This window comes from Nelumbo lutea, chromosome 7 (assembly GCF_056320005.1).
Source record: "Nelumbo lutea isolate HS-2025 chromosome 7, American lotus-T2T, whole genome shotgun sequence".
Taxonomy (NCBI): domain Eukaryota; kingdom Viridiplantae; phylum Streptophyta; class Magnoliopsida; order Proteales; family Nelumbonaceae; genus Nelumbo; species Nelumbo lutea.
The window spans coordinates 1,621,455-1,633,866 of NC_142690.1; the positions used below are offsets into that span (position 1 = coordinate 1,621,455).

General features: G+C 37.9%; 1 protein-coding gene and 1 non-coding gene across 5 annotated transcripts; both read left to right on the plus strand.

Annotated features, from left to right (window-relative positions):
• The first annotated feature begins 987 nt into the window (after positions 1-987).
• On the plus strand, positions 988-2,722 carry LOC148844557 (protein SOSEKI 1-like). 4 transcript variants are annotated; one of them, XM_088955626.1, is made up of 6 exons: positions 1,032-1,180; positions 1,300-1,410; positions 1,513-1,661; positions 1,741-1,810; positions 1,910-2,022; positions 2,125-2,722. In XM_088955626.1, exons 3-6 carry the CDS (start codon positions 1,517-1,519, stop codon positions 2,667-2,669), a joined length of 873 nt encoding a protein of 290 aa, XP_088811752.1. In that variant the 5' UTR covers positions 1,032-1,180; positions 1,300-1,410; positions 1,513-1,516; the 3' UTR covers positions 2,670-2,722. The 4 variants fall into 4 exon arrangements, with proteins under 4 accessions (XP_088811753.1, XP_088811752.1, XP_088811750.1 ...); XM_088955627.1 differs by lacking the exon at positions 1,300-1,410 and having other exon boundaries at positions 988-1,180; XM_088955624.1 differs by having other exon boundaries at positions 1,741-2,022.
• Positions 2,723-3,362: 640 nt separating this feature from the next.
• On the plus strand, positions 3,363-3,435 carry TRNAK-CUU (transfer RNA lysine (anticodon CUU)). The gene has a single exon. It is a non-coding gene; the product is annotated as a tRNA-Lys (tRNA).
• The last annotated feature ends 8,977 nt before the right edge of the window (positions 3,436-12,412 follow it).

The window sequence follows — 12,412 nt, forward strand, 5'->3', positions numbered from 1 at the left end:
CATATGTGAGTGTAATTTTTAGGGCCATTTACACAAGATCACGTCATACATGTCATAATTTCACTTTTGCCCCTACAAGGCAAAAGAAGGTTTCTCTGGCATAGAATAGCGCGGCATATCAATCAATCTATGTATACAAGAAAGAGGAAAGAGCAGAGATGAAAGGTCCTCTCTCACAACAAAGCTCATTCCAACATATGAGATGGGAATTCACCATATATACCATATGTGCATGAGTCGCGATGATATTGGAAGGGTGTTGAAATGTCTTTTGTTGAGAGAACATCTGGATTGTATAAATTAGATGAATTGGATTGGATTAAGATTATCACCCAAACTGATGTTGAAACCTAAATTTTTCGATCCAAATCTAACCAAATTTATATATATACAATCTCATGACTATGCATATAGTCAGTATACAGCTGCAATTACTTATTTGGGACCAGATCCGAACACCCTGCAGACATGGTGGAATTTCACCCTCCATGATGACGACTTGCTATGATTTTGGTCGTTAGAGTACTCCTCATTCAGTGACCAGATAGGATCATATTTCTATAATGACAGTAATAACAATGACATCATAAACCAACGGTTATATATATATATTAAGAGGAATCAGGAACCGAGAATTAGGTGAACAAAACCCCCCCTTCCTGTTTCATACCGGATTTGATATAGACCATGTTGTGTAATTCCAAAAGCATCCCTGTAAAACCACCAAATTTTGAATATTTTACAAAATTAAGCACGGGCGCTTTGGTCACTTCAATTGTAAATGCTTTATATATATATATATATATATATATATATAGGTATTATTATTATATTATAAGCAAAGCAATAGCCAATAGGTTAGTTGAACTGAACCAATCCAAAAACGGGGGTCACTTTTGTCAATTTATCCCTCTTCCAATTACCGAAAACCCTCCACGATCAAATCTCGCGGGAAATCAACGGATTATCTTGAGAAGTTGACACCCCGCACTCTTCGTATATATAAATAGCTCGAAATCCGGTCGACGATCACCTTTCTCTGCAGAATCACTACTCACAGCAGTCACCCAACGCTTCTGGTCTCGACTCTCGACTCTCAAGACTCTAACAAGAAAGCAAAGCGACGTTAAAAGCGAGGAAAGGCAAATTTTAGGATCAAGAAAGAGGTAGAGACAAATCGGTAATGTCGAATCTCCACATTCTTTTGGTTTCTACGAGAAATTGTTGCATTTTTATATTTGATGTTGGGATTTTTTCGCTGTCGCCCGGCTGCAAATTTGCTTTTGTTTATATTAAAAGTGGTCGTTGTATAATCAATGGTCGGAACGTGAGGGAGAATGTTTGTTTTTCTTGTCGGCCTTTTTTCTGGATCAGAGCCGGCAGACATCGATTTCTGATTTCTCTGGCGTGGTATGATAGTGGGTTTTCTTTTCTTTGTTCTAATTAGAAAAAGGATTTTTCAAAAACTTGATGGGTTTTGCTTGAAAAGAAGATTTGGGTCGTCTTTTGCAGAAGAATGGAAGCCAAAGGAGGAGGAGGAGGAGGCGCAGGAAGGATGAGGCGAGTTCATATCATTTACTTTCTCAGTCGAATGGGTCGAATCGAGCATCCCCACCTCATCCGTGTTCATCACCTGAGTCGAAATGGCGTCCATTTGCGAGGTTTGGCACATCGTATACCCCCGTCCTCTCTCTCTCTGTGATGAACTGTTCCCGATTTGGTTTTTATTTTTCTGAGCAGATGTTAAGAGATGGCTTTCGTTTTTGCGAGGAAAAGACATGCCAGATTCTTTTGCTTGGTCGTACAAAAGGTCAGAAAAGAACATGATTTTCTGCCCATGGTTTTCTCTGGTGCTCACAGTCACAGACAGTTCTAATTGGCTCTGGTTTAGCATCGATTCTCATTGCAGGAGATACAAGATGGGTTATGTATGGCAAGACTTGATGGACGATGACCTCATAACTCCAGTCGCAGATAATGAATACGTCCTCAAAGGATCCGAAATCCCCGTCGTCCCCTTTTGTAATCCATTTAAACCTCAATTTAATTCCGATTAATAAAGAAATTTATATGAATTAATTGCCGCTAATAATGCTTTCTTTTTCCTGTGTTGATCACTGGCAGATAGCTGTTCATGCTGTGAAAAGAAATCTTTAACACAAAAAACCGATGGTGAAAAACTGGAACCCAAGATAGAAATCCCTCCCAGGACCACTGAAATCGAGGAAGAAAGCTTAGAACCGCTCAACTCGAAAACGTCGACGGTGACGGACGACTCAACCAAATCGAATTCAGGCTACACGCATGAAGAGAAGCAGCAGGAACCCAAGGAGAAGATTGACGAAACGTTGTTGCCCGGATCATTGCTGAGAAAGAAGAGCAAGAAGAACATAGACAAGGCCGAACCAGCACCAGCAGCAGTAGCGTCGACGAGATCTCCGTTACTGAAGAGCAAGAGCTACTCGAGCGGAGCTTCTCTCGTGTTTCGAAACCTAATGGCGTGCCGTACGGTGGACACGAACGATTCAGTGGTGGTCAGTCGGGTTCATGAAGCTTCCAGGAATTCTTCCTCTGAAGCAAAGATCTGTAAAGAGAAGAAGATGGGTGGGTCCGAGAGGATCCTTGTTGGTGGTGCATGGAACCAACAACAACACGACAACGACATGTAATCACGCTATTCGATCGATTCGATCAATAAATATTAACTGTTGTCTGTTTGTTTTCTCATTTTGTAAGCTTTAATTGTTGGCTTTCAGAACAATTTGGACAAAAGAGAAGAATGCGAAGAAGACGACGAGTGAATCAAATCAACCCACAAATCAGAAAACTGGCCAGCAGCTGTACTGCTTACAAGCCAGTCGTCGCCGAGACACATTGCTCTAAGTGAACAATGAGCTGCGATAATAAATTGAAGATAACAGTACGGTTTGCATGAAATTTGGTGGGGTTGCAGAAGACCTGTAAAGGAATGAAAGCCTCAAGCAAGAATGGAAGTTCTACCTTGTACGAGCTGCCACAACTGTGGTACAGTTCTGGCTCAGCAGATGTCAGTCATCCTTCCTTGCAAAGACCAATAACAAACCTCTCGTTCCAGGAAGAAGATTTCTTTTTACGGACGCATTAGAGGTCATGAAGGGAACTGGAGTTGAGGGTGTTCATTGTGACAGCTTTTTTCTTTAATTCTTTCTTTATTTATTTCTTTTAAGAAAATGATGCTGCAGCTTCGAGAAGAAACAACGAATCGGGAGAAATGCAATTATAGTATAGAGAGAAAAATCAAAATGTATATCCGATTTGCGCATTCCACTCTATAGTGATCTCTGTTCTTATAAAAGGGGTGAAAAAAACAAGTGGGTGTGGTTGCCCGTCTAGCTCAGTCGGTAGAGCGCAAGGCTCTTAACCTTGTGGTCGTGGGTTCGAGCCCCACGGTGGGCGTTATTTTATGTTACATTTTTTTTTTCATGGGTGTCAGGACCAAATATCTCTTCAAGAGTTTTTGTTCGGCTTTTTAAGAGTATCATTAGAAAATAAAAAAAATTGTATGATTGCACTTATTTCTTAAATAAAAATGTATTTCTAATTCTGTTTGGTATTAATTTTAAAAATTCTAATTCTCAAAATCCTTCTAGAAAAAAATGTATTTCCAAGAATTCTCAGAATTTTGTAGATGAATTTGGCACATTAAAAAAAATAAAAGCTTAATGGTACTAAGTTTTGATTCAAAACAGAATAGCAACACACTCCAACATGTTGAATTAAACAAAAAATAAAAAGCAGAGTTCGATGGTACTGAGATTTTATTCAAAACAGAATAACAAGATACCTGACGCCATGGAAATGCTTCCTTCTCTCGCCTCGCCTCAGTAATATTGCCATGGAGTTATTGTCTTGAAAAAAATTAAGGGAGAAGTACAAATTAGCGCAGTTCAGAATTTAGATGTGATTCATAGGAGGGACAGGGTTGGTGGTAGGGGGGGCTGGAAGTACAAATTCTGCATTGTGTGTTTCTGTACTTTTTCCAAAAATTAAATAGAGTATCGAGCAAAGATATCCATTGAGAACAAGATGAAAAGGACGATTTTTTTTTTGTGTGTGTATGTGTATGTGTGTTTATGGTAAAGTGCTGAAATACCCATGCTTTCACATGCAAAAATGAGCACACGTGTTCATTAATTTACAAAGGATGTATTGTTTGTACTTTGTAGTGAGGTAGATGGATTTCTCTTCAACATTAAGGGCCCGTTTGGGTTGGGGGATTATGGGTTTGGAATCAGAATATCCATCCAACTGGTGTCGGATGTGATTCCATTTCCATCCTTGGGAATAAAAATCGACTTCAAATGATTCCAATTTGTGCCCCTTCTGACATTTTCCGGTTGAAGTAATAAAAGTGACCATGTACCACAAAAAGAGCCTCTTTCAATCTTAAGAGTTTTTCTATTTTGAGAGTGTTGTTATGACTTAAAGAGTTTTTCAGATTTTGGAACGGGGGAATGTACTAGTAAGAGACTCTATTGTATAGACAGCGGAAGATTTAAATTTGTAGCACACATACACTTACAGATTCAATTTCGGGCTGTCTTGAAGCTTCCTATACGTGATGATACGTTACTTGACTTACTTCTTTATTTGTCTATTTCAATTAAAAGAATAATATTAAACAGCCCAAGGCTGTTTGTTTTCCAAATAGCTATCTTATTCCTTCTAAGCAAACTCCTGTGCCCATAAAAAAAAGGAATGGTTCTTTGTTTTGTTCTGAGAAATGCAAATGGAATGGAAATTAATACACAAGGATCTTGTCTTGTGTATTAATTTCGGCTTAGTCCGAGATTGACCTTCATCTTCATCTTCAAGGGACAAAAAAATTAAAGTAATTAGTTCCGTTTCACTCTAAAACCGCTCCTAGGTCAAAATTTAAAAAACCATTGGTTTGATCAACAACCCATTGACTAGACAGTCAAATTGGTATATTCTAACTGGATGATCCGATCATTCAACCCAGAAACTGGTGTGTACATATCAAATTAAATCAACTGTGGTATGGTGTGCGGTGTGCCTAAATCATTTTTGTGTGAAAATTTAGTAAAATCGTTTATACGACCCTTTTCATGGAATCGTAGCATTATAACAGCAATAAAATCTCAGGCTTTGTATGGCTTTGAAGGAAAAAGTAGGGAAAGCTAGGCAAGTCTATAAGATTTGCAAAGATTTCCCTACTTTTTCCTATTCAAACTGAACACAGCCTCAATATTGAATTTGGATCTCTTGCACAGCCTGTTCTACACAACTTCCTGTACATCCAAATATACCATGACAAATCAGCATCACACATACATTATGAATGTTGCACATGTGCGAACAATTTAATGGATGCCACAGGATGTTCATTTAATTTATTTAATTAATTTTAGAAAGTTATTAATAAAAAAAAAAAAAAGTTTTGACCATTCAGCCCAGTCGTGAGAAACAAATTTGGTGGAGGATAACAGGGGCCATCTTCTTCATGTTTATACCGACAAACCCTTTATCCTCACCATCATCGCCCTTTTTGTTTCCTACTAGACAGGTGACATACTGACATAGAAATTCTTTCCAATAAGACATATCGTGATTTCAGTTTCGATAAGGCATATCATGATTTAAGTGGGTATTCTGTCTGACTGCTATCACCCCTGCTTCTCCCATTGTTTGCCATTTGGAACGTTTTGACTCTTTTGGTTTCCCAGAACCATCGTTCTATTCACCATTACAGCTTTCTACTGTTAATTTCCACACCCCCACAACACATGGTCGGTGAATTGGAGGATGCTCATTCCATTTTGTTTCCCAAACCATCATTCCACCACCATAAACTTTTTGGTATTTCCAAATAAACATAAAAAAAAAAAAGAGAGAAAAGAATCATCTTAATTTGCATTTTAAAAATTAAAAAAAAATGATAACAACTTTGTAGAAAGAATAAATAATTCAATATCAATCTCATTATCAAGTCAAAATGCTTGTACAGAAACAATTTGGTACTCCCAAGTTCTTTTCCATTGAGCCAAATTATAGATCTACAAATCTAATCTAATTATTATTTATGAGTTTTATTTTTATCTCCATAAAGAAAGCAATGACAGATGAGAGACCAATTGAGAAAAATAAAAGGAAGACTTCAACCAGACGGAGTTGGACTAGGCCTGAGAAAGGGAGAGGTTGGGAGGTGGCAAGACAATGCAACATCTGTTTGGCAAAGGATGCAGAGAACGAATAGTTCTTCCTGTGCCACCATTACATGGTGGAGGAGAGGTAATAACTACCGAATTATCGAAACTGGTGGTAACGGCGGAGTAGAAGATGGTGGAGTAGAATGTGGAATTGGGAAAAAGACAGGATTTGTGGGAACCCCTCTCCCTCACGTCTCTTTTGGGTAAATTTATTCAAACTGTTATGTCTTTCTTCTTTATTTAATTTTCTAATGTTTAATAGGAAAAATGGTGTTTGACGTATGTACCACATTTGCACATGATCGGATGCTTAAATGGAATCCTGCAATTGAATGTTCAGGAACTTGTGCAGGGCGCACTATGCAGGAGATCCAAATTCGTAATATAATACCGTTGAAGAAACAACCATACAAAATCGCTTGATCATAACTAACAAAAGGTAAATTGGTGAAACCTCCCCTAAAGCTTCTGACTTTTGTTAAAACTTCCTTTAAAGTTTGGTAATTGCAATCATCTCCCTTGAATATTTTAACATGGTTGCAAAAAGACCCTCTTCATTAGAATCCTCTAACAAGAGACATGAAAATATATGGGGGTTCTCTCCATAATGAGCAAATGATAATAGACAATATGATTTTTTTTTCAACTTAAAAATTTCTTTTATAGGATTGGGGTGCTCTCTCTGTCTAGGAAATGGAATCTGCAAGTAGATTTCTACGTGAAAGCAATCCATTTCCTATTAATTATATAAATATTGTTAGATAAATATATAATAGTTAATATATATAATTATAAATATTATTATTATTATTATCTAATTATATAAATATATAATAGTTATTATAAATATTGTTAATAACTAGATATTGAACCGTTCGAACGGTTTTGGCTGTTTTTTATTATTTTGTCAGAATAGGCCATCATTTGGTTTGAACGGTCGGATCGCTCGACCCAATAACCGGACCCCTAATCGGTTCAAACTCCAAGTCAGTTTTAAAAACCATGATGTTATGCCATTCGAGCGTGTAACTCATACGACCCAAAAATGGAACCGTTCTGGCCACCGATTTTCGAGTCGACGAATGGCCCGTCAACAAAAATTAAAAAAAAAATGACCAAAAATCATTGAACAAGTCAACGGGTTGATGATTCGACCACTCAGGTCAATGGGTCATTGACCGATTCAACGGTTTTAGTTATTATATATAATTATAAATATAGTTATTATAATTATCTAATTGTTGTTTATATAATTATCTAAGTATATAAATATATAATAGTTATTATAAATATTGTTAATAACTAGATACCAAACTGTTTGAACCATTTGAGTGGTTTTGGTCATTTTTCAATTTTTTTATTTTTTTGTCAGAACGGGCCGACCATTCGATTCGAACGGTCAGACCGTTTGACCTGGTAACTGGACCCTGACCGGTTTGGTCTCCGGGTCGGTTTTAAAAAGCACGATATTATGTCATTCGAGCGTATAACTTATACAACCCGAAAATGGAACCGTTATGGCCATCAATATTCGGGTCGATAGTTTGATCGTTAGGTTCGAACGAGGGGCCCGTTTTGACAACAAAAATTAAAAAAATAAAAAAATGGCCAAAAACTATTGAACGGGTCAATGGGTCATTGACTAATTCAACAATTTTTTGCCAAGGACTGGGATTGGGGTCAAACAGAATAAGTTGCTTGGACAGTTCCCAATTAAAAAATAAAAAATAAAAAACAGATGACCCATTCTAACAACAAAAGTTATAGGCAAAAAATTGAGTGTGTGAGGTCCATTAAGCAGTACTGATGAGGGGTGATTTGGCTCGACCTAGTAAATAAAGGACACGTGGATGCGGCCTGCCAGCAGGACGACAACTCAGCACAAAGTGCCATGTCAGCAAATCGGGGAGCTCAGGTGCTCGACTGCCTTGGAGCTAAAATCACTTCAGTACCCGTATATGCCAAAGTGCCACGTAATCGATGTGTCACTCCCCTAACTAAGCGGAACGGATCCCAACATCACAGGCCGAAGATTCCAGGAACATTTTGAGAGACCTACGGCATCCCAACTATATAAGGGCATCAACCCCTAAGATTCAGTACGCGCGATTATTTGCTAACTAGCTTACTAGCATACAAACTTTTACTCACATAACCAATACTGACTTAAGCATCGGAGCAACCTCATCGGGTTAACCACCCCGGGTTCTTTGATCCTCTGTCTTGCAACTTAGTCCAGCTCACTACACGACTAAGGTCCAAGTCATCTTCCAACTAGGAGCTTACGGATCGTGGACTATCAAGTACCATACATGTTATGTCATTCGAGTGTGTGACTCATACGACCTGAAAATGGAATCGTTATGGCCACTAGTTTTCATGTCAACGGTTCGACTGTTTGGTTCAAACAGATGGCCATTCTGATAATAAAAATAAAAAAAAATTAAAAAATAACCAAAAACCATTGAACAGGTCAATGGTTTGACCACCCGGGTCAATGTGTCATTGATCGATTCAATGATTTTTAGCTAGAGGTCGAGATTAAGATAAAACGGAACTGGTTGCCTGGATGGTTCCCAATTAAAAAATAAAAACGACCAAAAACCATTATATGGGTCAACGAATCGATGGTTCGACCGGTCATGTCAATGGATCATTGATCGATTCAACGGTTTTTGGCCCAGGACTAGGTCAACGGTAGGGTTGTTCATAACAAGACCCAAACCGACCAACCCGGTCCCGTCCAATCCAAGTTGGCCGGTTTTTCTTCAGCACCGGTCGGTTTTGGGTTACAAAAAAACATAAACCGATAGTTCAGTTTGGTTTCAATTTTCATGTGTGAAAATCGAAACCGAACCGACCCAAACCAACTTAGATATATATTATATATATAATATATTTCAGATATTATATATATGATATATTTCAGTTTTACTATATATATGTATATATTTCAACTTTATTTCAGAAATATACATATTATATATAAAATTTCTGATATATAAAATATCAGTTTTAATCCATCAAATCATTTTTTATTTTCAGGCATCCAGCCTTTGCTTTCTTAGACTTGAATCCTTTACCGTTCACACCGAGAAAATCATTCACAAAACCGACCCAACCCGATTCAAACCGACCAGGTCGGTTTTACTTAGTACTGGATCGGTTTCGATTTCATTTCTAGGTAAACCGACCAAGTCGGGTCGGTTGGAAAAACGCCAATAAACCGACCCAACCCGACCTATAAACAGCCCTAGTCAATGGGTTAATGGTTCCATTTCAGCCCCTGCGAAGCAGGGCCCCTTCGCTAGTATTTTCATTAAATAGAATGATTTATCAATTCTGATATATGCTAATTCATAGGGATGCAAATACATCAGATCGAATACAAATTAGGGTATACTCAATTCCCATTCGATTCAATCTGAAAATATGATCGGATCTTACAAGCATACATTTTGAATTCAAATCCGTTAATAATGTTAGATATCTGAATATAATACGATCTAAAAAAATATAACAGTTTATATAAACAAAAACAACAAATACAAGTATATTCTTAAACTATTTTCATCATATATATACACACATATTTTATAAAAATAATAATAATATATATATATATATATAATCAAATCAGATAGGGGTTGGTCAAATTCGACCCAATTTTCAGTCGGATCTTATTATGTAATCTCATCCAATCCAATCAAAAAATCTGACAAAAATATATCTCAATCCAAAAAAACTATCAAGTATGACAAGGTTATGATACAAATGATTGTAAAATACCTAACTCTTGTTATTTGTTATATTGAAAACCTTGAAAATCAATATAATATGTTCAAGGGAGAATGACGATTCAGCCCAGGGTCAGAATTTTTAGGCCCAAATTACAGTTGAGGTAGGTGTTACTTCGAAATTGATGTCAATTCACGGGCGGACATTAATGTATAAAGTGGGGTTTTTTGACATTTTGAATGTTTATAACTTGCAGTCGAATTCAAAAATCTGCATTAGGCCTATTCATACATTTTGGTATGTTCAATATCAAATATATTATATCAATACATTAAACCTTGGTTAAAAGGAAGTTGGTGCAAATTTTGGGTCAAAAATTTATATTACCAATGAGAGAAAATGAAACAAAAAAGACTGAGTTTGGAAGGAGTACAAATGCAAATAATAAAGTGCAAAACCTTATATTTTGTATTATTTTATATGTATTTATGCTGTACATATTTGCATTTATACTCTTTTCAAACTGAACCAAATGTGCAAATTTCACATTAGATAAGAGTACAAACATAAATGCTATTCCAAATGTCATGAGAGAGGATTCTCTTTCATATCATCTCTAATAAGTCTAAGCATACCAATGTTAGTACTTAACAGTTTGTGTTGATGTTCTCACATAGCATCCAACTGCACTTTCATTATATCTCCCTACATTTATGTTTAGTTCATGGGAAGATATTCTCAATATTGGAGCAAGATTCCAGGTTTTCACCATGTGTGTAGATTTTAAGTCCAAATATCCCACCAACAAAATACATCCCAACACCCTACTAACTTGGTCCGACACCGTACATCTCAGCACGAGATTAGGACCCACCATAAAAGTGGGACAGGCCGTGAATGATAAAATCAAGGTTCAAAATATCGATATGCCAATGGGGGCATATTGGGTGAATCGATACACATTTTAGAGCTTTTTTTTTATTTTTTTCGCATCTGGTTCAGGGGGGCCGGTTTAAGTCTCCTCTACCCCTAAACCGATTAGACCTCTGATACACCCATTATATGAGCATATCGAAGGGGCCCCGGAACGATACGTATTAGCCGATACATGTCGATACTTTGAACCTTGGATAAAACCATAATAGGATCTTAAAACGTATTTTGTTGGTAGGAGATCCGAATTCAATGCCAATATTCTGTACAAATGGCGAGTTGGGATCTTCCATCAACAAAACACTTAATATAAAACCACATATCTGACCATGAGACTGAGAGGCATTATAAAAGTGGGATCTTTTGATGTGGGGTGTTAGATCATGTTGGTAGATTAGGTTGTTGGAATGGAGACTAGATCTGCTCCTCGCACAAGGCGCCTCACACGCACATCCCACTGTGCATTGGGAATATCTCTCATAATTATACTTTATTATTCAGGGGAGATGTTCCCAATGCACGGTGAATGTACATGTGAGGCGCCCCTCTGTGAGGAGTAGATCCCATTCCGTTGGAATGTATTATGTTGACAGGTGATCGGAACTCACAAATGGAATTCACATTCTTGGCGCGCATTGCTCGTGATTGGTCCGACACACACATCAAGCTTCGAGTGCGGGCAGCTCCTAGAAGGAACTTTCCAGTGAGTACAAGCTTGGGGTGTTAACGGATCGGGTTGGGTCGGTTTATTGGAGTTTTCCCAACCAACCCGACCTAGTCGGGTTACTTGAGGTGGAAACCGAAATCGACCTACTGATAGGCCAAACCGACCTAGTCGGTTTGAGTCGGGTTGGGTCGGTTTCGGTTTTGCTCCTGTACAAAAGGACACTTAATTGAATTCTAATTGTAATTGCCTATTTGGTGTAAAAGATTATAGAAAGTTAGAAACTAAGGCAGATTGCATATTCTAATTGTAATTGCCTAATGGGCCTTCTAGTTCTAGTAGAAGACTAGTTATAGTAAAGTAGGAAACTATTCAAACTAGGAACTACCGAACTAGTAGAAGATTAGTTCGGGTCGGGTCGGGTTGGTTTCGATTTACACACAAGAAAACCGAAACCAACCCGATATATCGATTTATATATTTGCCCAACCCGAAACTGACCGGTACTGATGAAAACCCGGCCGACTTAGGTTGGGTCGATCCGAATTGATCGATTTGGTCGGGTTGGGCATTCTTATGAACATTCGTAGACTACAAGTGCAGACGATCCGAAGTGGTTTCCAGTTGATGATGAGACCGGATCTGCTCCAAGCATAGGGCGCCTTACACTGACCTCACGGGCACACGAACATCTTTCGTGCTTGTGGAACATGTTTCTAATACATGGTGGGATGTATCTATGAGGTCGATGTGAGGCGCCCTATGAGCAGATCCGGTATCCTTGATGAATTTACATCTCCGCCCCCACAATACTCCACACAGCACATCCCCACCGTATATTGGGAACATTTCTCAATAATGACATAAT

Excerpts from the sequence above, each read along its gene's own strand:
- LOC148844557 (XM_088955624.1), top strand. The coding sequence starts at position 1,517 with ATGGAAGCCAAAGGAGGAGGAGGAGGAGGCGCAGGAAGGATGAGGCGA. Across the intron at positions 1,662-1,740 it reads AAATGGCGTCCATTTGCGAG|ATGTTAAGAGATGGCTTTCG; the intron begins GTTTGGCACATC and ends TTTTCTGAGCAG. Across the intron at positions 2,023-2,124 it reads AATCCCCGTCGTCCCCTTTT|ATAGCTGTTCATGCTGTGAA; the intron begins GTAATCCATTTA and ends GATCACTGGCAG.